Here is a 26,306-nt window from a genome sequence, read left to right as displayed (position 1 = left end):
TATTCTGTTCCAGGTTGCCTCCTTGCTCAGAATTTGTTCAGGAGACATTTCAGTGCTTTATTCATTTACAGACCAAACCATCTTTCTGTTTTGTTGTTGACTGTTGAAGGCTTTAGTCCAGGAAGCAGTTTGTTTCTTTCTTTCTCCCATCACTTAAGAGTGCATTACTGTACATGTAGGGTTAGAGCTGACTGGTGTGCAGTAAATTAATTCTTTTTCAGGTAATTGTTCACATAGCATTCACTATATTTAGCTCTTGGGGTGGACATAAAGACCTTCTGTACCTTTTAAACAAAGATTGTGTTTCAAAAGCAAATTTCTGTTTAAATGTGTTGATGTAAAAAGCTCCATTTTTTTCCCAGTAAACATGACTTAGATTGAAAGAACAATTTGTTCGTTGTTTCCAATTACCATGTAATTTTTGCTTTTCTTGTATCCTTCTCTTGCTTTTAAAAGCTGTAAGATGTCATTAACACTGCATTTTTTTGTCAATCTTTCTTAATGGTTGGCAGGAACTCAGTTTTATTTGATTTGCTCTAATGTGGAAAGCATAGGAGTAAAATAGCACACGGAAAGCAGTGTGTGTCATTGTAGTTCATTGAACTAAAGTGGTAAGAGTGTGGTAAGAGTGTGGCTCTTCTGAAATAGGGTTCCCTTTGGGGCGTTTGAAAGCCGGCATCTTGTTAGAGGAATTTAATCTTTCATTTCTATGATATACACAGTTCAGCCCTATATCTTTATATTAAGGCTATGTAATTAAGTTAGTGTTTTAAAAGAACAATGGTTCTTTTAGGTCACTGAAGTAAATCATTTTTAAATTTGATAATATGTAATTTAAAATATTCTATTTATAATTCATAGATGCTATATATAAAATTTTAAAAAGTTATGGGTAACTTAAATCATAAATATGAATGCCATCTAATTTTGCTTACTATTATTATTTCAAAGTTATTTTTCCAGGAAACATCAAACTAGATCCTATTGTAGTGAATCAGGAAGAATGCTAAGTCACAATCAAACATCTCCGTCAAACACATTTCCTGTGTACTGCTAGCACTAACAGGGAAACGTCCTGACAGCGTCGTATTAAAATGCTGTCCCTCAGAAGGCTTAACTGTTTACAGTCTCTGGTGAGGGCACATCTTAGAGCATTTGTGTGAGGAGCTACAAGGTAAGAAATACATTCTCAACAGCCTTGAAAGTCAGCAAATGAGGGTGAGGATGATGATTTCCAACTGTTAGTGGCCAAATGGAACGACAGAAAAATCTGTGCCGGGTGAAGTGAAAGTAAATTGCTTCTAGTTTTTATTTAAAAAAAAAAATCACTTTAAAGAAAGATAAACCATCCACTAAATAAGCAGATTTTCAGGGATTCCTAAAGTCTCTGTTTTGGAAATTTATAAAAACAGTAAGACCATTAGCACTGTATGATAAGAAACCAGATCTCTCAGTGTCAAATATGTTATATAGACTCTGTGTGTATCAATAATCAGTGGTATGTTGGAACTACAAAGAAATTGCCATCAATTGCAGCAATAATAATTGAATATCTTCTGACAGGTTATTTTGTGTCCATGTTTTATGCATGGAATTTTGTCATTTTTTTATATTATGTGTTTCTAAACATCAATTCACTGCTAAAATTAATTTGATTATAGTTTTGGAAAGTGCTTGATTCTGAGCAGTGTGTCTGCTATTCTTACAGTTTCCATTAAGATTCCACTCAATAAAGAATAGAAAATTAAAATGCCATACCTTGGAGAATGCGGAATCTCCTGCTTAAGGGACATTTGGATTTTCCAGCTCAAAAGAGTGTTTTAGATTATTGCCATAGAGAATAATGTGAAGTGCTTCCTAATTTCCGAAGTAACTATGCCTAAGTAACAAATCGTCACCAAGCTTTCATCCTTGGAGAAGAATGGGAGGTACCAGAGCATTCAGTCCCATTCAGGGGAATATCTGTCTTGATCCCTGGTTAATTGATCATATATTTTTCTCATACTTGTATTAAAATTGCATTGACTCAGGCTGGTTAAGCATATTAAGAGCCTAGTTCATTTGCATTTTCTTCTAAGTTGAGGGACATATTAGGCTCAAATAGCAGTGCTTCATTTTGAAGGGAGAAAAGCAGGGCAAAACTCTTTTAAGACTGTAGAGTCTTTTCTGACAGCTAGTCAGAGTTAGAATTAGTTCAAGGAGATGTTAATAATGCACTGCCTGGCCTAATCCCTTTGATATCACCAGGTACCCTCCTGTTCATGGGTTAATTGCTTTAAAAGCGAAGGCAATATTCTGAGCGGTGGGCCGCTTCACCTTTTCACAGCTGTTACCATTGAGTGACAACTAAATCCCATGTGTAAGATGAGGAAGAGCTCAATCTCCAATTGGGAGAAAATTTATGTAAACCGCAATCCCTTCAGAATGTGCGGAAGTCATAGACTTTCTTGATTTACTCTGCTTTTCCCAGAAAGCTCTATTGTTCACTTTCCTAAGTCCCATCAACCCTTTGTAGCAGAATATCACAGCGGCAGCAGATAGCTTGAAATATATAAATGCTATCATAGCTCTGATTAATAGCAGTGCTTATGAGTCAAGCCTGATAACAGTGCGGCTCTCCACTCAATTTCAGATACTGCTAATGGAATCTGTCTTCTCCAATTGTAATATGAGAAGGCCTAATTTGCCATGGAGCTTGGAGCTGTCACCAGTAGGGGATTGTGGGGTCAGATGGGAGCTGCCAGGTTTTTGCCCTGCAGCTTGTATCTCCCACTTTGAATAGAGCAGCCCCCTGCCTGCCAGTTAGCTGATAGGCCGCCGTGGGGCTTATGCCACTATGTACAATAGGAAAGGGCTACATAGGCTGACTTTATAATTGTGAAGCTAGCTCATATTTCCACAGCTACTGTGCTGCATAATTTCTAATAAGTGGTTTTAACAAATGTCAGATTATGAAAAGTTTCCTCAATTACAAAAACTTATAAAACATTTAAATTGCTAAATCTGTTTCCTGCCGAGATTCTTGCCACTGGAACTAGTCATCAGTTATTACTGCTTGGCTAATAAATGTACATAGTTCTTAAAATTATAAATAAATTGATAACTTCTAACTCACACAGACTTGCAGCTTTTCAAACTTATAAAGATGGATGACGACCTTAACGAATTGAATATAAAATGCACTTCACAACTTTGGGTAATTCAGCTACTTCATATTCAGTTTCTTGTTTTTCATGTTTGGTGGTGGTGCTGTAGCTTAGTACCCTCATTTTGTTGATTTTAGTTATTTGGATGTTTTGTGTTTACTTTCTACACTTGTAAAGTCTTAACGGTGTGGAAATGAGGCCACACCTTCTACATTTTCAGTTAAAAGGACCTTGGGTGTCGAGTTAGATACCTGAGATCGGTGCCTTGACCTGTGCCTTTGACAGTGATGGGCTGGAACAGACTTGGAGTCCGTTTCCTTCCTGCTCCTGAACGCCAAGTACACTGTCGAGACTGAGCAGCAAGCTGATTTCAAGGTCTTACACGTTTGTACATATCGCAAACATAACCAGCTGTGATTTAACTGGGCCACTGTTTGGAACGAGGCAGCCCCTCAGCAGGTGCTGGCCTCTCATTGTGCAAGTTAGTGGACGTAGTAGAACAGTGGGAACATGAAAGCCTAGCAAAGCTCTCTCTTCTAGATAATTCAGGTATGAGATAGTGAAGTACAAAAAAATGATTGTTTTAGATTTTATTGTAGAGCTTTGTTGTATAGCTTTATTTTAGTTAATTGTTTCTGAAAAAAAAACCATTTTGTGGGGGTTGAGGAGGCATGCCCATGCCTCAGCGCACCTATGGAGGTCCAAGAACAGCTTGAGGGAATTGCTTCTCTCCCTTCACCACACAGGTCCTGGGGCTCAAACCCAGGTTTTCAGGCTTGGTCGCAAGTCCCTTTACCTGCTGAACCCTCTTGCTGGCCTGTAAATCTCAATTCTCATGGAAATTGATTGGTTACATTTGTTTATGGAAGCTGTTCATAATCTTATTCCTTCCATTTAGTTTAGTTTTTCCTTTTCGAAGGCTTTAGAAATCCCTCTATTTTATACAGTTTTAAATCATGAGAAGATGTGGCAGTTTTCCCTTCAGAGTGTCTGTAGTTAGCGCAGGCCGAAATGGTAGTCTAGACCAACTCTCGTGAAGTGAAAGTAACCTTCGTATGGTGTTCTCAGGAGTGACAACACAATTATAGAATGTGGGAGAAGGACTTACTTGCACATTTATTAAAGATGGGGGGATTATAATTCTTGAGGCCCAGTGGTGCTGGCTAAAGAGCTACAACTTGATATACCATGTCATCAGTTACTGGTTTTTGTTCATGAGGTCTGAACTTGGAAATGAGAAGGCTTGGCTCCCCCCATCAGACTCCTGAGTAGAACTTGACACGTTAGATGCCCCGAGCATATTTGCTTCAAGAATGTTGAGTGATACCAAAAGAACGAAGTGTAACAGTGCTAGGTGTTTGGTTGCCAAAATCCTAGTTTGACCATTCTCGTAGGCTGGAGAGATGAAAAACGTGATGTTGATTATGTGAACGAGCCGGAGAGATAAATGGAAGGATAAGAATGGTTCATGTGCAGTTGATTGTGTCCGGCTTTAGCATATTTCCTTCCTCTAATCCATTGTGCCTTCTTAGTTATCAGTAAAGAGTGACACTAATAGTAATTTAGTTACCACTAATGTCCATCTGCTGCTGCATGGCCTGTCTGCTTCCAGTTGGACTTACTTCAAGGAGGAGAGCTCAGTATAGGTGAAAGCTAGTATACTCCCCCAGTGGGGTTCTTTGTATGCAAGTAACACTGAAGTCAAACACATTCATGAATTTTATGAGGCACATCGAATGTGTGTTTGGAATGAATGTCTGGTTTCTGTTATTTGCCTTCTGATTGAGGGTTAGACAAATATGTGACGATACATGAAAATCCATGTAGTGGAAAGAAAAATGCACATTATCATTGGTAGCAAACCAGTGTCAGTGGTATAAATTAGAACCTCCTGATTTATCCATCATGTCAACAGATGAATACTTTTCTATCAGTCTCATGGACCAAAGGAAGGCAGTTATGTTTTAACCAAAGAATTATGATGCTTGGACTTATTAGGATGGACTTTCTTAGCACCGTTACCGCTGCTGTATCGCAGTGGAGCATTTCTGCCATTTGCATTACTCAGTGAAACTGAAAAGACTTGAGCATCCTTCTCATATTGTCTTTGTATGTCTGTCTGTGCTGTACTGTACCACTGCGTTCTCCTAAAATGTGAACCACATGATTTTTAGTGATAACCCAAGCAAAAAAAAAAAAAAATCAAGATTCATATATTACAAATATATCATATATTTTTAAAAATAAAACAAACTGAGCCTGACAATGCAGGCCTATAATCTGCTACTCAGGAGGATAGGGTAGGAATACAGCAAGTCCAAGACTTGTCTGGGATATAAAGTAAGTTCAAGGCCTGTCTGGGAACTTAAAGAGACCTCATTCCCAAAATAAAAACTTACAGAGGCCTGGGTATGTAGCTCAGTATATGCAAGACCTTGAGTTCAATCCCCAGTAAAGACACACACACACACACACACACACGCAGTAAATAAAGCAATGGAATTTAAAAAGGGCTGGATGCCTATATAACTTAGTGGTGGTTCACTTGTTTACTGTGTCTATAACCCTGTGTTCAACCCCTAGTACTACAAGAATAAAACAAAACGTACTTCCATGACTTGAATCCAGTATGTTAAGTCATCTTTATCTTTGTTTTTCTTTAGTTAGTGTGAGACCTTAGAATTAAGTGTACCTCTTCAGCAGTATAAAAACTTGGTTTTGGTTATTGATATTTGGCTACCCTTTACAACATAGTGGTTGTATTTAAATGATCACAGCAGTGGTGTTCACAGTGTGTAACTTCAACATAGCTCATAAGGTTTACCTTTCTGTAAGTCAGAGTAAATTCTAAGAATGTGTAGTTCATTTGAAGCAATACCTTCTTTGACTTCACATTATAAAAAAACTGAATTAAGAATGGGAAACAGGCTGGGCAGTGGTAGTGCACGCTTTTAATCCCAGCACTTGGGCAGCAGAGCCAGGCGGATCTCTGTGAGTTCGAGGCCAGCCTGGGCTACAGAGTGAGTTCCAGGAAAGGCGCCAAAGCTACACAGAGAATCCCTGTCTCGAAAAAAAAAAAAAAAAAAAAAAATGGGAAACAGTTTTTTTATACTATAGTTAACTCATCAGAAAATGTTCTTAAGTTAAAATGGAAAATAGTGTCTGTAGACTGTTTAAATATCTTAGCTCGTTTACAACCTCATTTTAACGCCCGTCCCTCCTGTTTACAATTGGTGGGATCAAGTATCATAAATCATTCATACATTTTTGTATGTCTTAATTTTTACTAAATTTTAATTTTAAGATTCTACCAAGATTATTAACTATTTGCTTTTTGGAAAGATTACTTATACAGATTTGTTCAAGAAAATAAAAGAAATTTTGAGATAGGATTCATGGATTGCCAAATGCAAACACAATGGAGCTTTTGAGAGAGAGAGTGTGTGTGTGTGTGTGTGTGTGTGTGTGTGTGTGTGTGTGTGTGTGTGTGAGATTATAATGTGTTTGGGTGCTTTTCCTGCATGTCTGTGTACCACATGCATGCAGTGCCTGTGGAGGCCAGAAGAGAGTGTTAGGTGACCTGGAACTGGAGTTAAAGTTGTTAGCTCCCACATGGGTGCTGAGAATCAAACTTATGTCCTTTGGGAGAACAGCCAGTGCTCTTTAGCTACTGAGCCATCTCTCCAGCCCCACAGTGGGGCTTTTGGTTAAGTAATTTTTATTATTTTTTTCAATCATCATACTTCATCTATGGATTTGTGACAATTGTTTTGCCTTTATCTAGGAAAATAGTCCTAGTTTATGTGCTATATAGACTTTATGGATAGTACATGACAGCTTGTTTTATGGGCTTAGATCAATAATTTCATTTAAAAGTCATTCAAATATTAATATCAGATTAGACATCCTCTCTCCTTTCTTTTTTGCTTTGTTTTTTGAGAGAAGGTCTTCTTGTTATGTAGCTCAGACAGACTTTGAACTCACTTTTCTCCTGCCTCCCAAGTGCTAGAATTACAAAAGTACACCATTGTGCCCAGTTTCCGCCCATTTATATTTGAAAGGAAGACTCCTTAGCAAGACATTAGGACTGTTAATTCATTAAGCAGTTATTATATGTAGAAGGATTTATTAATGATATTTTATTCTACTTACATAACAACTCAACTGAAAAAAATTACATGTTATAGCTTTGTAGGGCAGAGGGCATATATAGAGTGTGTTCCGATTCAAGTTTCTTTCTGAAAGAGATTTCAGCTAACTCACCTAATTACTCACAAGACACTTCCTCATTGTGAGCAGTGACAATTACAGGGCTCAATAATCAAACAGGACAGTGAATTCATTGGAGACTTGAGGGATTCCATAGACTCCTAGAAAGCCCTTTCACTCTCAGAAGCAGATTCTCAGTCACTTTCCTTGTAAAGCACATTTAACAGCACACCCACTTTCAGAAAGTTGCACTATTAAGAGTTTTGTGGCACCACCTAGAAAACCCTTCTGCACACTTAATATTCGTCTATCTCTACTGTGCTGGGCCTTTTTGATGTGGAGTGTTCATTGATATTTGATTCAGTAAAACAGACAATGGAAAAACTGTTGAACTTTGTCCAAACATTGGGAAAATGTAAGGAACTTTTTCCCACATCTGTATGTGAAAGACAGTGTAACTGTGACCTTCTGTATTTATTATTCCCTTGGAAGTAAAGAGTAAATTAAGTAATGTGAAAGCCAAAGTTCTCTTACATAAATTATTTCAGTAGTCTTTCCAAAAGAATAAAGATTAAAGTACAGAATGATGAAATGAGTATTCCTTAGTTTCTAGAAGATGGATTTATATGTACATCATATTAATTTTTAAAAATTAATGTAACAAAAAATAAATCCTTTAATTTTCCACTTGTTGCCAAGATATCATTTTTATAGTTGTAGAAGACAAATGCATCGTTCTTTTTAAGTTTTTAGAATTATTTTATTTTACATGTATGAGTGTTTTGCCTGAACGTATGTATGTGTACCACATGCATGCCTGGTTCCTACCAAGTTCCCACAAATAGGGCATTGGATCCCCAGGAACTGGATTCAGAGTGGTTGTGAGCCTCCTTGTGGGTTCTGGGAACTGAACCCAGGTAGGTCCTCAGCAAGATCAACAAATGCTCTTAGCTACTGAGCTGTCTCTCCAGCCCCCAAGGGCATGATTCCTAAAAGAACAAAATTTACCCCAAACCTAAAATACCTTTTGTGTGCGTGCATGTGTGCATGTGTGCATGCATAAGGATGTCCTGGTGTACTTTACATGTGGAAGTCAGGACAACGTGAGGGACTTAGTTCTCTTTCCACCATGTAGGCTACAGGAATCAAACTTAGCTCATCAGTCTTGGCGTCAAGCTTAACCACTGAGCCATCTCACCAGACCAAGACTTCTTTCTAAATAATGGAATAATTACAAGCTTGATTTGAAAGATATTTTGATGGGAGTATATCTCAATGGTAGAGAATTTGCCTAGCATTTGCAGAATCCTGGGTTCAATCCCCAATAGTAAGAGAAGGAAAAAAAAGAATGAAAGAAAAATTCCTGGACTTAGGTTGAGGTAATTAGAACCATTGCTCTTTGGAGCCCATTGGAAGTTTAATATTGTGTATTAAATATAAAATACACAAACATTTATCTTAAAAAATTAAGTAGCTTTTCTCCAAACATATATATACTAGAGATGTATGTGATACACTATTATGTTGACATGATTATCTAATGTTATCAGTAGTACAACATTTCTTTGGCTTTGTAATACATTGTATAGAGGATTCTAAGTTATCCAACTCTGGTTTTCTTATCTTTTGATTGTTTACAGTAAAAGTTTATATTCCTAAGAATCATTTATTTTTAGAAATATTAAAAACTCTGTACTTAATATATTTTAATTATTGACCTTCTGGAGGAAGGCAGCTAGTCTCAGTAAGAGTACTTTAGGGAAAACTTAGAAAATAAATAAAATATTCAGTGAGTTAGCCAAGTGAAGGCCATCTGTGCTTCAGAGAAAGAGACACTGAAGAAACCCAGACTTGGGGAAACAGTCTGTCTTATGATTTGACTCTAAAATGCTGCCTAGTTGTTCATGTGGTGAAGGCCAGCTGATGGACTTTAATTATTTTTAATTAATTTGCTGTTTGATAATTTCCTCCATTTATGTAATGTATTTTGATCCTATCCATGCCCCTGTATCACCTTCTCTTATGTCCTTCCCTCCCCGCTCTGAACCCTTTCTTCCCCACTAGTCCTGATGGAAAGACTCTGACATCATCTGTGGCTTATTCCATTGATGGATTCATCGTTTGATGGCATTATCTGTAGCTGATGGGAACCAGGAGGTGAGACCTGGTAGGAGGAAGTAGGTCACTAGACACATGCTTTTGGAGGGTCTGTCTCCTTCTGGCCTCTTCTGGTCTTGCTGCTGCCTATCTGCCACGATAGCAGCAGCTTTCCATTCCCATGTCCTTCTGCAGGATGTCCTGTTTCAGCTTAGCCCAGAAACAGTGGAAAGTGGAGCGGGCAGGGGAAGGGAGCAGAAAGAAGGAAGAGAGAAGGAGAAGGAAGAGGGAAAGAAGGCAGAAGATGCGTATAGATTGACACCAAATCATTATAGAGTTCAACTATGGTCATGATCTTATATTATGGTTGTGATGGAAGAAGAGCCATTTAAGGGTTAGGTGCCAGCAGATGCACGATTGAATTTGTTCTGAACCCTTCACTCAGGTGGTGATGGTGGGTTGGTTTAAGTTCAGGATGATTACTAACAGCTGGAATAGGGCTGTAATGGTATAGATGGAGGGAAATAAGTTTAATAGTGATGGCGGGGGTGTGGCTAAAGAGATTACTCAGCAATTAAGAGTGCTTGCTGCTCTTGCAGATGGCCCAGGTTCAGTTCTCATACATGGCAGTTCACAGCTGTCAGTAACTCTAGTTCCAGGCATCTGACATCCTCTTCTGGCCTCCATGGGTACTATATGTACTTGGTTACATATATGCATGGCAAACATCATACATGCAAAATAAAAATAAATAGTTTTAAAGTGGTTAGGACATAAAATTGGCAAGTTGTGAAATGTTCATGAGGGAGAGAGGAAGAGGAAACGTTGACCCTCATTTATCTTACACAACTAAAGTAAATAATGAAAATCTTGAAGATAGACAATGAAATAGCAGGAGTTGTGGTTGGCAGAGAGGATGAAAGATTCATTTTGTTTAGGTTGGCATTGACTGACTGTGACATCTGATTTGGGGCAACACAGCAGTCAGTTGGTTGTACATAGTTTGGAACTAAGGGGATGAAATATGCTAGGGTATTTTTTTCAGTACATAGTTGTTAGTTGAAATCAAGATAACAAACAAAATCAGTCCAACTATATAAAGTGAGAAGAGGAATCACCTAAGTAGCCGGACAGCAGTGGTGCACACCTTTAATCTCAGCATTCGGGAGGCAGAGCCAGGTGGATCTCTGTGAGTTCGAGGCCAATCTGGTCTACAGAGCAAGATCCAGGACAGGCACTAAAACTACACAGAGAAACACTGTCTCAAAACAACAACAACAACAACAACAACAACAACAACAAAAACCACCAGAAATCACCTAGGCATGAAGAGAATGGAATTATGGCAAATATCAGTGTTGAGTTCATGGGAAAACTAGAAACACTGAGATAAAACACCAAGGGAGGATCCAAAACTATTCAAGGGAGCAGAGCAGTATGGGATCCCAGAAATCAGCCTGACAGAGTGTGCCTGGAAGAGTTATTGTAGCCACGACAGCACTGGAGAGGTCCAGAAAGCTAATGCTGTTGGGGTTGTGGGTGGGAGCCGTTTGCAGTGGTGTACTGAGTGTGGAAGAAGAACAAGGCGGGTGTGCGAGTGGGACACTACTGCTGAGCCCAGTCGTGGCCCTGCAGTGACTCCTGAATGCATCCTGAGGTCAGTGTGCTTTTCAGGGGCTTCTCTCTGTTGTCCTGGGGTGAGATGAAGCACTTCAGGAAGTGTAATGAGCCGGCTGCCCTGCAGAAGCAGCAAAGGAGTCCATCTCCGAAGCCTGGAGAGAGCCCAGTCCTTAACTTGACTGGCTTGCCAGCAGAGCTCTGACTCCACTTGCCTCGTGCTGGAGAAAGCCCATCTCTTTCACAGCCACGTGAACCTTGGCTTTCAGGACAAATGTTAATGTTAATGAAATCTTAGAAATATGAGAATTCCTTGTTAGACTCTTTTCTATCCTGGATACCTTCAGCAAGAACCCAGTTTTTTTTTTTTTTTTTTTTTGTTTTTTGAGACAGGGTTTCTCTGTGTAGCTTTGCGCCTTTCCTGGAACTCGCTTTGGAGACCAGGCTGGCCTCGAACTCACAGAGATCCACCTGGCTCTGCCTCCCGAGTGCTGGGATTAAAGGCGTGCGCCACCACCGCCCGGCAGAACCCAGTTTTTAATAACTGGCCTACCCTGCCTGGCCTCTGACAATCAGATAGCTTCTTTTGCAGCAGGACTTTGCTTCCTAGCATACTTTAGTTTTCAGTTGGCCCGTTTCTCTCATGCCCCCCAGTGTCCTCAGCCCTTTGCTCTCATGACTGTCTTTACCTCCTCCCCTCACCAAACAGGTTTCCATCTCCTCCCTCCTCTACTTGAACTCTGTCCTTGTCCGTCTGCTCTTCCTTTCCAGTGCTCCTACTCCATAGGCATAGGCTCAGTAGTCTCCAAACTCAGCTGCTGTTCACCTCATCACTGTGGACAAAGCCTGTTTTCAGCTGGGGATGGAGCTTCCCAACACTGAGAGTGTGCATGTGTGAGCAGGGGGTGGGGTGTAGTCCTGTATGTATCACTCCTGAGTGCTGACATTTCTCACAGCAGGTATGTCAAATTACCCCGTTTTCTCAATCTACCATTTCATGCATGCTGCAAAATTATGCAGTCAGTAATGCTGATTCTGAATCTTAGCATTAAAAACAGTGTTAAAATATGTGCATTTTAGGGGAAATTCAGAATTTGATTCAAAAAATGTTATTGAAATCAAAGAAATGCATATAATATGGTTCAGCCTACATAGATTATTTTATGAAAAATGAAATTAATAGTCAATGATAAGTCCTCCAAAATGGTTACTATTCTATGCTTTTCCCCTTTGATTTTCTTTTTTTTTTTTTTTTTTTTTTTTGAGATGTGGCCTTGCTTGCAGCTCAGGCTGGCCTGGAACTAACTATAGAGCCCAGCTGGCCTCTTAAGTCGTGACTCTCTTGCCTCTGCTTCCTGAGTGCTGGGATTTCAGGCCTGTTCCATCATGCCTGGCATATTCTATGTTGGAATATGTATAGAAATAATTAAAGAGACTTTAAAAACTAGATGTGGTTGCATACATAATTCCAGCACTTAGGAATCTGAGGCAGGAGAATCACAGATTCAAAGGCCAATGTGAGCTACATAACAGCCTATTTCGAAAAGAAAAAAAGAATCCAATAATTTTATGGCTATACATATGACTTCCTGCCCTTCAACGTGCACTTCCTGTCTCTGCTTTCCACAGTTTTCTCACAGTTGCACTGAAAACAGTGGCAGTTGTTAAAAAAAAGGGGGGGTTGGGGTGGGGGAGGCATGTCTTGTTGAGATTCTTGGTTGTAAGCAATTGATTGACTGTATTTAGTAGAAAAGAAATGTATTTTTAAAAAGTCAGGGTCAGACAAGATGAAGCATGCCTTCAATCTTAGCACTTGGAAGGCAGAGGCAAGTGGATCTCTGTGAGTTCAAGGCCAGCCTGGTACACACAGAGAAAGTTTTGGGCCAGCCAGGGCTCTATAGTAAAACCCTGTCTAAAACAATGGAAGAAGCTGAGAAGAACTCTACAGTTTGGTGTAAAAAGGCAAATGACCCAATGTTAAGAATTGCGACAGGGCCAATAAGACGGCACAGAGAGTAGAAGTATGCACATGGTAGACAAACACAGAAAAGGATGCATGACATCATTAGTCCTTGGAGATATACAAATCAAATCCTCACTGCTTCACAGTATCTAGACTGGCTAGAATTACAAAATTGGATGAGAAAGCTGAGCATCATGGCACACAACCTTTAATCCCAGCATTAAGGAGGTAGAGGCAAGTGATCTCTGAGATCAGGCCAGCCTGGTCTACAGAGCAAGTTCCAGGACAGCCAGGGCTGCACAGAGAAACCCTGTCTTAAAACAGCAGAAGTTGGATGATAGGCATTCACACTGTGCTGCTGAGAAACAGACTAACTCAAGGCCCGTAGCCCTTCCGTTTTCAGCGACTTCAGAGCTACAGCCCCAATCCACTAGGAGGAGTTCTGAGCAAGGTCCTTGGATGCTAAAGATGAAGATTATAGATCTGATTTCTGTCACTCTTTTTATAACAAGTACTTACTTGTTGGTATATAACTTTACCCAAAAGTTTCATACATTATTTCTCTAACACCGAGGAAAATTCAGGATAAGACTGTACAGTTCATTGCAAAACCACTCTGGTCTGAGGTTGGGAATACTCAGATTTTGCTGGTATGAGGTTAATCTTGAATAAAAGCTAATATTCCCAACCATGCATAAGTCTAAGGTGACTAGATACATTTTCTTAATGAAGTCAATAATTTTACTTTGTTCAATATTTTAATCCTTGAAAAAGCAGCTAACACAGTGTATAATTCTAATATTGATGTCAGCAGTTCCAGTATGTTGGACATCTCCTTGAGCATGACAGCATAGGTTTAAAATGATTGATTGTACATTGTGGAATCTTTGGCTTTCTTCCTGAGGGTCTGCTGACATCAATACTTTCTTTTTTATTCTATTTAATTATGCATCTGGTGGTTTTCAACTTTGGCAAACTTTCCTTTAAGAAAAAGTAGACTGAAACCTGTCAACAGAGATTTGGAATATGTTTAGTCTTTCTTAATAGTATGTTTATTCCATGTAATGTGGAAACAAACACAATTCTATTAACTATCAAAACTTCATTCTAGTTCATTCCTCATTCCAGAAGGTACATATTTAATCAAGTACAGTTTGTCATTAGTTCAGAATTAATTATTTTGTACTAAACCCAAACACCTGTCTTTGAATCCACACCATAACAGCATTAGGCTGCTCTGCTATGGTGTTAAGCCTGGTCCAGCCATCAGTTACCACAAGATTTTAGAAAATAACCTAACCTGTCTGGGCCCCAATTTCTCTGTGTGAAAAGAGAAATTATAGAACTTTAAGCACATTGTATTTATGGCACAAAATGATGGACTTCATAGTGACAGTTGCCCGCAGGTAGAGCGTCTATTTTGATCTTATTGACCCTTCCTCGTTGCTCTCTTCTGCTCCCCACCCAGCTTTCATGTAGTCCCCCTCTAGTGCCAACTCTTTTTTTTTTTTTAATAAGTAATTTTTTTTTTCGAGATGGGGTTTCTCTTTGTAGCCCTGGCTGTCCTAGAATTTGCTTTGTAGACCAGACTGGTCTTGAACTCAGAGATCTGCTTGCTTCTGCCTCCTGAGTGCTGGGATTAAAATACCGGGCATGTGTACCATCGTGCCCAGCTGTCTTTTATTTTTTAAGTCTAAAATTCTGTGTAAAAAAATGTGCTATTTATATTTATGGGCTTGACTTATTTTTGTATAACATAGTGACCCTAGTCCCAACATTTTTTCTGCAAGAACATGATTTCATTCTTGTTTATGGTTGATAAATACTCACTGTGTACATAAGCCATACTTTGATCACTCATATAGTGATAGTTGTAGGCCCACTCCATAGCTTAGGTGTTGTGCAGGGGTCTCAGACTTGGACTTCTGTGCTAGTTCTAGTTTGAGGTTTTGAGGAATGTCTGTACATTTTCCATAGTGACTACTAATTTACATTCATATTTACATATAGAGACCCTCCTCCTTCATCCTCCAGTGTCTGTTGTTGTTGTTATAGTATATAGAGGCCTTCCTCCTTCATCCTCCAGTGTCTGTTGTTGTTATTATAGTATATAGAGACCCTCCTCCTTCATCCTCCAGTGTCTGTTGTTATTATGGTATATAGAGACCCTCCTCCTTCATCCTCCAGTGTCTGTTGTTGTTATTATGGTATATAGAGACCCTCCTCCTTCATCCTCCAGTGTCTGTTGTTGTTATTATAGTATATAGAGACCTTCCTCCTCCAGTGTCTGTTGTTGTTATAGTATATAGAGACCTTCCTCCTTCATCCTCCAGTGTCTGTTGTTGTTATTATAGTATATAGAGACCCTCCTCCTTCATCCTCCAGTGTCTGTTGTTGTTATTATAGTATATAGAGACCTTCCTCCTTCATCCTCCAGTGTCTGTTGTTGTTATTATAGTATATAGAGACCCTCCTCCTTCATCCTCCAGTGTCTGTTGTTGTTGTTATAGTATATAGAGGACCCTCCTCCTTCATCCTCCAGTGTCTGTTGTTGTTGTTATAGTATATAGAGACCTTCTCCTTCATCCTCCAGTGTCTGTTGTTGTTATTATAGTATATAGAGACCCTCCTCCTTCATCCTCCAGTGTCTGTTGTTGTTGTTATAGTATATAGAGACCTTCCTCCTCCAGTGTCTGTTGTTGTTGTTATAGTATATAGAGGACCCTCCTCCTTCATCCTCCAGTGTCTGTTGTTGTTATTATAGTATATAGAGACCCTCCTCCTTCATCCTCCAGTGTCTGTTGTTGTTATAGTATATAGAGACCTTCCTCCTCCAGTGTCTGTTGTTGTTGTTATAGTATATAGAGACCCTCCTCCTTCATCCTCCAGTGTCTGTTGTTGTTGTTATAGTATATAGAGACCTTCCTCCTCCAGTGTCTGTTGTTGTTGTTATAGTATATAGAGGACCCTCCTCCTTCATCCTCCAGTGTCTGTTGTTGTTATTATAGTATATAGAGACCTTCCTCCTCCAGTGTCTGTTGTTGTTGTTATAGTATATAGAGGACCCTCCTCCTTCATCCTCCAGTGTCTGTTGTTGTTGTTATAGTATATAGAGACCTTCCTCCTTCATCCTCCAGTGTCTGTTGTTGTTATTATAGTATATAGAGACCTTCCTCCTCCAGTGTCTGTTGTTGTTGTTATAGTATATAGAGGACCCTCCTCCTTCATCCTCCAGTGTCTGTTGTTGTTATTATAGTATATAGAGACCTTCCTCCTCCAGTGTCTGTTGTTGTTGTTATAGTATATAGAGGACCCTCCTCCTTCATCCTCCAGTGTCTGTTGTTGTTGTTATAGTATATAGAGGACCCTCCTCCTTTGTCCTCCAGTGTCTGTTGTTCTTTTTATTATAGGCACAACGACCAGGTGAGATGAAATCTCAATTTAATCTTGATCTATACTTTGCAACTGGCAAAAAATGGTGAACTTTTTCATAGTTTATTGACATTTGTACTTCTTCATTTAAGGATCTTTCATTCATTTGCCCACTTATTGATTGGTATCTAGAATATACAAAGAACTTTTAAGAAATGAATTTGTTTCACACTCATTCTATTCTTTGAATCTGTCATTTCTCTCAGGATGCTAATTTATATCTTAAGTCAAGGAAGGATGCTATGTCTTATGACAACTTTCCAAAATTGAATTGATAGATGATATTAAGTTCCATTAAAATGTTAGAAATAAAGCCAGCTGTAGTGATGCACATCTATAATCACAGCAGGCAGGAGATGGAGGCAGGAGGATTATAGTGAGTTTGAGATTAGCCTGGGCTACATTGTGAGACCCTGTTTCAAAAAACAAAACCCAGAAATACTTTTCAGGCTAATTCACTCTCTCCTTGTTTCCTTTGTGTGCTTGGAACTGGGTGCTTCTACTATCAATGCAGACAGTTCCAGATAGAGGGAATCCGGGATGGACCAGAGACCTGAGAACTGAAGAGAAGTTTGAGGAAAGAGGGCATATGAATGTAGAGAAGGGAATGGAGGACATTGTGTTTACAGGTACACCAGGAGCCCCAACGTGTGCTGGGAATGGAATGTCACGTTAGGGAGTTTTGAGGCACACCTAAGTCAGCAGAGATCAGAATGCTGGTGTTAGCCAAAGGATAGGATCCAGGTTATTGGAAGAATGGATACAGGCTGGTTCGTTTCTGACAACATACAGACAACAAAGAGTTTGGAAGTTGGGTCCTGGTAGTCATGAAGGGTATGTTTCTAAGAAAATTTAATATAATAAGTTGCAGAATAGATTAGAAAACAGAAGACAAGCTAGGGAAGTATTAAATGATTGGGTCTGAAACAGTAGAAACTCAATCCAAAAGTAGAGAACAGATAGGAAACTCATCGAAAAGGAAGAAGTAACTTTGTGTGTTGAATCAGGACCTCTGGGAACGTGAGAAACTCTAAACAACATGGGAAGTTCTCTCTCTTTTTTAAATTTTTTTTTTTGAAAAAGGGTTTCTCTGTGTAGCTCTGGCTGTCCTGGAACTCACTCTGTAGACCAGGCTGGCCTTGAACTCACAGAGATCCACTTGTCTCTGCCTCTTGAGTACTGGGATTAAAGTGCCTGGTGGAATTCTGCTTTTTATAAGAGAAAGAACAGAAATCAATCACAAATAGAAATTAGAAAATAAGTTTGATGAGAGTAGATTGTATTTCTTATTTTTGGTTCTATGTGTCAAACTTGGGGCTTTGTGCAGACTAAGAATGTGTTCTATCACTGAACTAAATCCCAGGCCCCTATGATATTGACATTTTTAAAAAGATTGATTTATTATTTATGTTTTATGTGCATGCAGTGCCTGAGGAGGCCAGAAGAGGGCATTGGGTACCCTGCATCTGATCCCTTGGAGCTGGAGTTGAGATGGTTATGAGCAGCCGTGTGGGTGCTGGGAACTGAACTCAGGTCCTCTGGAAGAACAGTCAGCACTCTTAACCACTGAGCCATCTTTCCAGCTCCAATGGCGAAAATTTTATTTAGCTATTTTTCTAAAGTGGTTCATTAAAATTACTTCATTTTTTTAAGATATTTTTTTCAAGACAGGGTTTCTCTATGTAGCCTAGGCTGTCTTGGAATTTACTCTGTAGACCAGGCTGGCCTTGAACTCAGAGATCCACCTGTCTCTGCCTCCTTGAGTGCTGGGATTAAAAGCCTGTGCCACTTCATAATTTTTGTACAAAACAAGATATCTGAAAATTAATGGCTTAGAGGAATTGCTACCATATAATTGTTAGGCCTAGTAATGGTTACTGGATTTCCTAGTACAATTGAAATACTCAGTAATGGTTAATGGATTGCCTAATATTGTTGAAAAACTCAATTACTAGATTTCCCAAACTCCTGAAATATTCAGTAGTTGTTTTAATCTTTGTAGTTGTAGATTTCTAGTAATGTGGGAATTGTTCTGGCCTGATAATGCTCTGGTGTGTTGGGTTATATTACTGATCACAAGTCATATCCCTGAGTTAGGATGCAGAGTCCCCATGGAGTCGCTGTGTGGCTCTTGTTGGCATTTAGCGAGCAGTGTCCAAGTGTATCATTTCATTCCTTATGTTTCTTGAAATTGATATTCCCGTTTACCTCTTGAGAAAAACAGAATTTATCTTCAACTTTGTCTAAAGCACAAAACAGTTCAAAATTAAGAACATAGCTGTGTAAGATCTTAAGACCATCAAGTACTTTGACCAAGACCTCCTTGGTCTCACACTGGGAGGTAAGGTAGAAGGCCCTAGAATCTAACATCCATGAGATATGCGAATTGAAGGTTCCCGAATAGGTGTCTTGCCATTTCATTAGCTTCACAGTTAAGTGCATCTCAGTTTCAGCTATGCTGTCTTTCTTTGTAGATGTTCAGGAAAATGGCAGGTTTATCTGTAGCTGCTATCTCTTTGGGTTTTCTGACCTGGTTCCAGTCCTACAGTTTGATCTGAGAACTAAACCTCATTCTGTCTATAGGCTTGTCGATTTGGTAACATTTGGGCCTCCTAACTAAAATCTGTTGGAATTATATGAAGACTGTGTTGGTTATAGTTGTTGGGAGAGGGCTGGGTAATTGTCATAATTTCTGCTGGTAGAGTTTCTGAAAGGAAAATCAAGTCAGCTCCTTTTGTTGGGAAAGAGATTTCATGTTATCTGTGTTTGCAGGCTTTCTGGCTCACATGCTGGAGGAATCCTTGCTGCGGGGGTGTTTTCATTTTCTCGCCTAACATGGCAGTGGTCCATTGCAGCCGAGGTTTTTAGCTTAAACAATCTGTTTGTGGGGCTGCTCATGGCGCTTACTGTGCGTTTTGAGGAGGCGGCAGCCGCAAAGGAAAGATCAAAGGTAAGCTATTTTGATCAAAGTGAAATCAGTTTTGTTTCAATTTTTAGACAGAAATGTATTTCTTTTTAACTTTGGTTTAGACGCATTTATCTATTCTGATCCCTATAGGCTGGTCTGGGCAGGTGGGGAGACTGACCTCGGTCCTTTGTTAGGAGTGGAGGCATAGTGGCTCTCAAGCATGTCACGTCCCCCTCTGGAGTTCAGAAGGTTTGGGAGAATGGGAATTAGGACATTTTTAGTGCGTCCTGAAAGAGGGATGGGATTGGTTCATATATGTACAGTGTGTGTGTGTGTGTGTGTGTGTGTGTGTGTGTGTGTGTGTGTAGTAGGTCAAGCTGTGAGTGAACCTCCTTAAGATATATACTATGGTAGTACTTTGATTTCTCACTAATCACAGGGAAGATCACAGTTATAAATTATTTTTAGGCAGAAGAAGAGCATTAAATGTAAAAACCCAAGTTGTTCAAGTTGTTCAGAGGAGGTCACTGCCACAGTCATCTCAAGTGTGAAAGAGCCTTGTCTTCTAAGCCCTTAGCCTCTACACCTCGGAGGGGTTACATCTTCCTAGTCCAGGCTGCCTTGTTGTTAGAGTTCAGAAACCAAAGAGACCATGGTTTATTTGTGGTTCCCATAAATCTCCAATGCTATTAGAGTGTTGTTTTTTTTTTTTTTTTTAAAAAAAAAAAGGCCTTCTTTTCTGATTATGTCAAAGAAAAGAAAAAAAAAACTATGATATATACGTGCCGTGTCCTTGTTAAGGGACGTAAGGAGACTTTCTTGGATTCAGTCATATAGGTACCATGGTAGCAGACTGAACTCCAAATATAAAGAAAAGTAGAAATTTCTAACTAAGGAGCCAGCAGGAAAACAGTGAAAGATTACTGCCAGGACACGTAAGGATAAAGGGGGATTTGGGCCAAACCAAATGCACGAGATTCTTGGGAGGGGGCAGGCCCTTGATGAGATGTGGAGCTGTGATGGGATGTGTAGGTGTGGAGCTCAGTAGATGCAGAGCGGGTGGACAATGGAGAAGAGATTGAAGGAGCCTGACTGCAGTGTGGTCAAGGAGAGAACCAGTTATGAAACAACTACATGTTCAGTAACAACTAAAAGTCCCCTCCGAGATAACCAGAGTTCTAAATAAAATTGTATTTAATTAGTAGGGGAAAAGTAAAGCAGAATTGCTGAACTTCAATGACAGATTTCAGTTAGGAATTATACAGTTCCCCATCGTAGTAAGGGGCTTCCCAGGAGTCAGTTTGCAGATAGTCTTAAGGTCAAACTGTAGGGTTTTATGAGAATGGGGAAAAATGACCCAGAACTACTGCTGATAAACATTAGTGACTATTAATGTGGCTGTTTGCATCTCAGGGCTTGGTGTTAATCGGGCCTGGCATGCCAAACCTTCATAGGTGCATTGGGGGCTTTTTACTGGTATGTTTAGAGTTTTAAGGGAAGTTTTGATTAGTGTTTCTTTTTGCTTTCTCAGATAGCAGTCATTGGTGCTTTCTGCTGTGGCCTTAGCTTGTGTAATCAGCACACAATAGTACTCTATGTTTTATGCATAATACCCTGGATTCTCTTCCGGCTTCTGAAAGAAAAGGTAGGGTTTTTTTTTTAATTACAAAAATTAAAATTCATACTATTTCATATAGGTTCAATTCAGCATTTGTGTTATCTGAAAAAATTAGGGCTTTAATGTTTCTTGAGTTTTATGTAAAGCATAAATGACCTGAGGCTTTAATGATATTGACTTTAAAAAGAGGATTTACAGAATTATGCAATATTGATTGTGGTGGCATCTGGCCGACTTCATAATTTTCCTCGTGATTCTTGACAGTACCTCAGTGGGAAGAGGCAGAAGGGACTGAGAGCCACAATATCAAGTCTCCTAAATGTTTTTCTTGCACGTCCTAAGATTCAAGGCAGTCAAGCACCACTGCTTTATTCCTTCATTCAAGTGCTGAGTGTTGCCTGTGCTCCCTCCAGGTGCTGGAGACTATCCCAACAGACAGCATCACTGCTGACGTGAACTCCGTGAAGTTAGAAATGATAGTCCTGTTTCCTCAGAATCCATAGAATTCCTCCTTCTGGTTGAAAACTGCTCATTTCCCTTTTATCTTTCTCTGGGAGAAAACAGTAATGTTAATTAAAATGACAGAGAGAAGCAATGCAGAATTTTCTTTGTTAGACACTGGGAGAGTCAGGTAGGAAAAGGCAGCGAGTGAGTTAGTCATGAACTGTGGGAGATAAATGTCCTTAATTCTGTCTAAGTTCTTCTAGAGCTGTAGCTTCTTTGTAAAGCAGTACTGGGTGGTCACTTTATTTATTGGTTCTTTGTTAACAAACTCAGTGATATTTATTTCTCATTATTTGTTAATTATGCTCAACTACAATTGGAATTATACTAGAAAACAACATAAAGCATATAATAAAATTATTAGGAAATAAGAAAATAATTATACTAAAGCTTTAAATAATTGTATTTACTATGCTTTATCACATCTTGGTAACAAAGCAAAAAAAAGGGTAATGTGGAGATTATAAAATTCTTATTATGTGATTATAAAAAGGAAACAATAGTTGACAAAGAACAACTTTTTCTTAGAATTTAGTCCAGTGACGTCAATCATATAAGTCCTTACATGGGGGACATTAAACAGCTTAACCAGCAGCTTGTTTTTAGATTGTTATTTACTGATGTTTGGTTCTTTGACCTAAGGTCTCTGTGCTTAAAAGTGGTTTAATAGAGTATGCAGAAAGTTCTTTATGTAAGTCTTGGATGATAGATGAGGACATATCTAGATGGGATGGTGCATGCTTGTACTCCCAACATTCAGGAGTCTTGAGCGGAAGGTTGGAGAGTCTGAGGCCAATCTAAGCTACACAGAGTTTAAAGCCAGCCAGGTTTATATCCCAAAATATATGAATTTAAGACCAAGAGTTAACATTAAAAAGTGTAATTCACCAAAGGCTTTTGTATGGGATATAAAACTGAGGTAGCACACATACTTTTCCTGAGTCAGTGGGTACCTGGATAGGGTAGACAGGCAGCCCAGCCTGCTCTCGTTTCCGACTTCTGACCTCAGCAGAGTCAGGTTTATTTTATGGAAAGCACCTGCTGGTTGATTTGAAGACAAGCCATATAATTTGTGTAAAATGTTCAGGACTCAAGAGTTAATACTATAGAGCCTGGGCTAAGGACTATTGCCCTGTCCTGGAGTAGGTTACAGACAAGTGCTCAGATTTGGGCAAATGTGACTCTTAAATGTAGCTCTTTCATTTCCATTAAATAGGGAACATGGACAGTAATTGTGTGTGTGTGTGTGTGTGTGTGTGTGTGTGTGTGTGTGTGTGTGTGTGATTCTATATGTATACGTAGGCATATGTATATATGTGTATTTATATTGAAACTCTATTCCACCACCAAACCATTCTATGTTTGCAGGGGGAAAATCCCTGTCAGGTGACCACAGCATCCAGCTAGGACAGGAAAGCTCTGCCCCATCCATCTGGAACAGCCCTCATGGAATTGTCCCTGCTTACTTCTTATACAAAAGGAGAACAATATAGTAACTGTTTCTTTCCATCCAAATTCAACTTTATAACGTGCAGTACCTCCAAAACTGTAAGCGCCGACTTCCCTAGACCCACTTTTAAGAACAGCAGCTGCCGGTTGTCAGATTAGATAGTTCTGCACGCTTTCATGCCATCACTTTTATGCATATTGTTTCTGCTGTAGAAATCACAAATGAGATCAGTGCTTAAGAAAACACTTCATTTTCAATTAAGAATGTTTGTTTGAAAATGCAAAGAGAAGTTGGCTGCTTGTTCTACTTCTGCCGGATGAGTCCTGACTCTTATATTCATTCTCACAGATAAATTTCTCATTTTCGTCAGGGAAAAAGTTGGCAGTTGCCAGTTATAATGTTTGTAAGAGATCCCTTTTCCCAGTTATTAGAGCAAACAAGGCTTGGCTGTTTCTAGAATGCCAGAATTCACATTGTTGGGACTTAGTCTTTGTAATTATTCTCATATTGTTTTGTTTTAGACACGTACAGGTGAGGAATTCCTCCAGGGAGAGCATATGAAACAACATATGTTTGTTGCACATAACAGCAAATTTCTTTTGTATTCCATTAAACATAGAGGAGAGAAATGTGGATGCACCTGGAGGTCTATAAAAGATAGCTTTGTTTACACCAAACACTTCCATGAAATGTCCAAAGCTCTTGGAAAGAATTACATCATCACTGTGTAATTGTAAGGAAATATACAGTTAAAGCCACTTATGATGATGATGAAGTGAATTAGCATTAAAATAGTATTAGGGGCCAAATAACATGCAGTCACTTCCAAGTGGGTCATCTCAGCAGTGCAATGCTGCATGTCGTGACATGGTTTAAATGTAAAAGATGCAGCACACTTGATGCTTATATGTCTTTGCTAATATTTGCTCCACTCAGGTTTTGCCATGAAAAGGAATCCAGGCTGATGCAATTTTCTAGTAATCCTCAGTAATCAGAAGGTTTAGCATAGTATCTGTGGTGACTTAATATAAATTGAGAGATCAGCTTTAAGCAAACACATTTGACGTTTCCCTTTATGTGTTTTTGAAGTTCCAGGGATGGGCTAGAATAAACATGTCCGCCACTGTGTGCTTCTGTGCAGGAACTCGCCTTCAGCTCTCTGTTGAAGCTGATTCTGGCTTTCTCTGCCGGCCTGCTGCCCTATGTCTACCTGCCTGTGTCATCCTATCTCAATCACGCCCGCTGGACCTGGGGAGACCAGACGACACTTCGAGGTTTCCTGACGCATTTTCTCCGGGAAGAATATGGAACATTCAGCCTGGTAAACTCATATTTAGAGTCCTGCCAAGGACACGTGTGGCACAACTTGGACCTTGACTGAAAGAGCAGCAGATAGGACTGTCATTTAGTTACTTGTGGAGCAGATTAGTCCCTTGGAGTGTGGCTCATCACATGGGCTGTTCACTGTGACAATAGTAGCCCCGCCACACACACACACACACACACACACACACACACACACACTTTTTGTTCGTTTAGTTTTTTAAATTTATGAGTCAGTGTCTTAGCATAGGCTTGCTTCCAACTTATGATCTCCATGCCTCCACTTCCTGGGTGCAGAAGTTATAAATGTGTACCCACATTCGACTTAACATTTCCTTTTCATTTATGTATAATTCAATTTTTAAAACTTGGGGGGTTTAATGTGCGTGGATGTTTTGCCTTAATGTATATCTGTCTGCCATGTGTGGTTACTGCCCTTGGAGACCAGAAGAGGATGTTGGATCTCCTGGGACCAGAGTTGCAGGCAGTTGTGAACCAACATGTGGGTGCTGGGAGTCAACCTGGGTCCTCTCTTAAGCACTGAGCCATTTTCTCCAGCCCCGAGATTTCTTTTACTTGATGAATAGTATTTATGTTACTGCTTAGTGTTAAATGGAAAAGCTGTCTATAAAGCTTCAGAAAAGGTAAGTTTACTAAATTAGAGGTGTGTACTTAAAAAATTCAACAGGCTTGCTTTCCCTGAGGCATGGTAGGGAAAAATTAAATGTAATTGCAGTAAAGGATAAAAGAAAGGGAAAATAGAAGATAATATTATTTTAATGTAGACAGTGGGATTAGAGTTTTCTCTGATGGCTTGTATTCTATGTTTTGCTTAAGAAAATAAATTTCAGAAGAATCTGTAGTGATACCATTGACAAACTTCCAAACCCCTCAAAAACTGACATTATTGTTCAAGGCTACCTGCAAAAGGAGTGGAGCTTCCTGAAAGGGGGAAGAGAGGCCAGGCAAGATGGCACACAAGGTCACAAGTTCTAGGCCAGCTGTCAGTAGTGAGACTTCTAAATGAATAAAGAAACAAACACATAATGAAGTGGGGAATTGTTAGGGAAGGAGGGGCCTTCAAGAGTCTGTGGGGTTCCCGATAGTATTGATGAGGTTTTGTTTCTTTGTCGCTTTTTCGTTTGTCAACTTTTAAAGACAGGGTCCCTGTGTAGCCCAGGCTGGCCTAGACCTCCCAGTTCTGGGTTAAAAGCCTGTGCTCTCATAACCAGCTAGGTTTTGTTTCCTTAATGGTTAATTTGAAGATTTCTTTCTTTATCCTTCAAGTATGCATTATGTGTGTATACATATATAATATATCTAGGAAATATTTCATTATAAAAGAGATTAATAAAAGAATAATTGTTAATTACTATTTGAGGTAGAGAGTTTAATTCTTAAAATTTATACTCTTGTTTACTTAATATTGGTTTAATCTATAAAATGTAGATTGAAGCTAGCAAGATGAGGGTGCTTGCTGCCAACCCTGTCGATCTGAGTTCTTCCCTAGAACCAACTCATGTGGGGAGAGAGATAATTGACCCCCATAGGGTTGTCCCCTGACCTGCACATGCAGGCCTTTGTGTCATGTGTGGGCACGCATGCATGATAAATACATGCAAAAAAGATTTTTGTTTTTTAGAGGCAGACACTTCATTTGAATTCAGGTCTTCTGGTTGCTCCAAGTTGGCTTTTTAAAAAGTGTAGGTTGAGGATACTTTCAGATGTAAGATTAGTATCATCCACACAGTGTTGAGAAATGTGAGCTATCAGATTATACTGAACTCTCACTGAAGCCCTGAGAACCTAGAAAGGCTGCAACAGACATGCAAGAGAGTGTGATTTCTCTGCGTGCCAGTCACTCCTTCCAGAACAGTTGAACTGATTTTTAACCAGTTATTCTAAAAGTTTCCTAGTGGGGACCCAAGTTTAATTTTCTCTGGTTCTGAAATGTAGCAAAGCTTCAAAGCCTGAGTAAGGAAAAATGTTGGGTTGTATATTTAAAATATGAAGCTCTTAAGTCAAGAACATTTAAAATG

At 39.4% G+C, this 26,306-nt stretch overlaps 1 protein-coding gene across 3 annotated transcripts in view; it reads left to right on the top strand.

The window, feature by feature from the left end:
* Tmem260 (transmembrane protein 260) overlaps positions 1–26,306 on the top strand; it is a 69,568-nt gene that overhangs the window by 7,900 nt on the left and 35,362 nt on the right. For all 3 annotated transcript variants that reach the window (XM_052733404.1, XM_052733402.1, XM_052733405.1), the window contains exons 4-6: positions 19,237–19,414; positions 20,904–21,017; positions 24,086–24,265. In XM_052733404.1, the coding sequence (XP_052589364.1) occupies positions 19,237–19,414; positions 20,904–21,017; positions 24,086–24,265 (472 nt within the window). The remainder of the gene's footprint in view (positions 1–19,236; positions 19,415–20,903; positions 21,018–24,085; positions 24,266–26,306) is intronic.

The sequence above is a fragment of the Peromyscus californicus genome, unplaced genomic scaffold (assembly GCF_007827085.1).
Source record: "Peromyscus californicus insignis strain IS unplaced genomic scaffold, ASM782708v3 Scaffold_12__1_contigs__length_115047231, whole genome shotgun sequence".
Classification (NCBI taxonomy): domain Eukaryota; kingdom Metazoa; phylum Chordata; class Mammalia; order Rodentia; family Cricetidae; genus Peromyscus; species Peromyscus californicus.
This window is presented reverse-complemented; position numbering and strand designations above follow the sequence as displayed.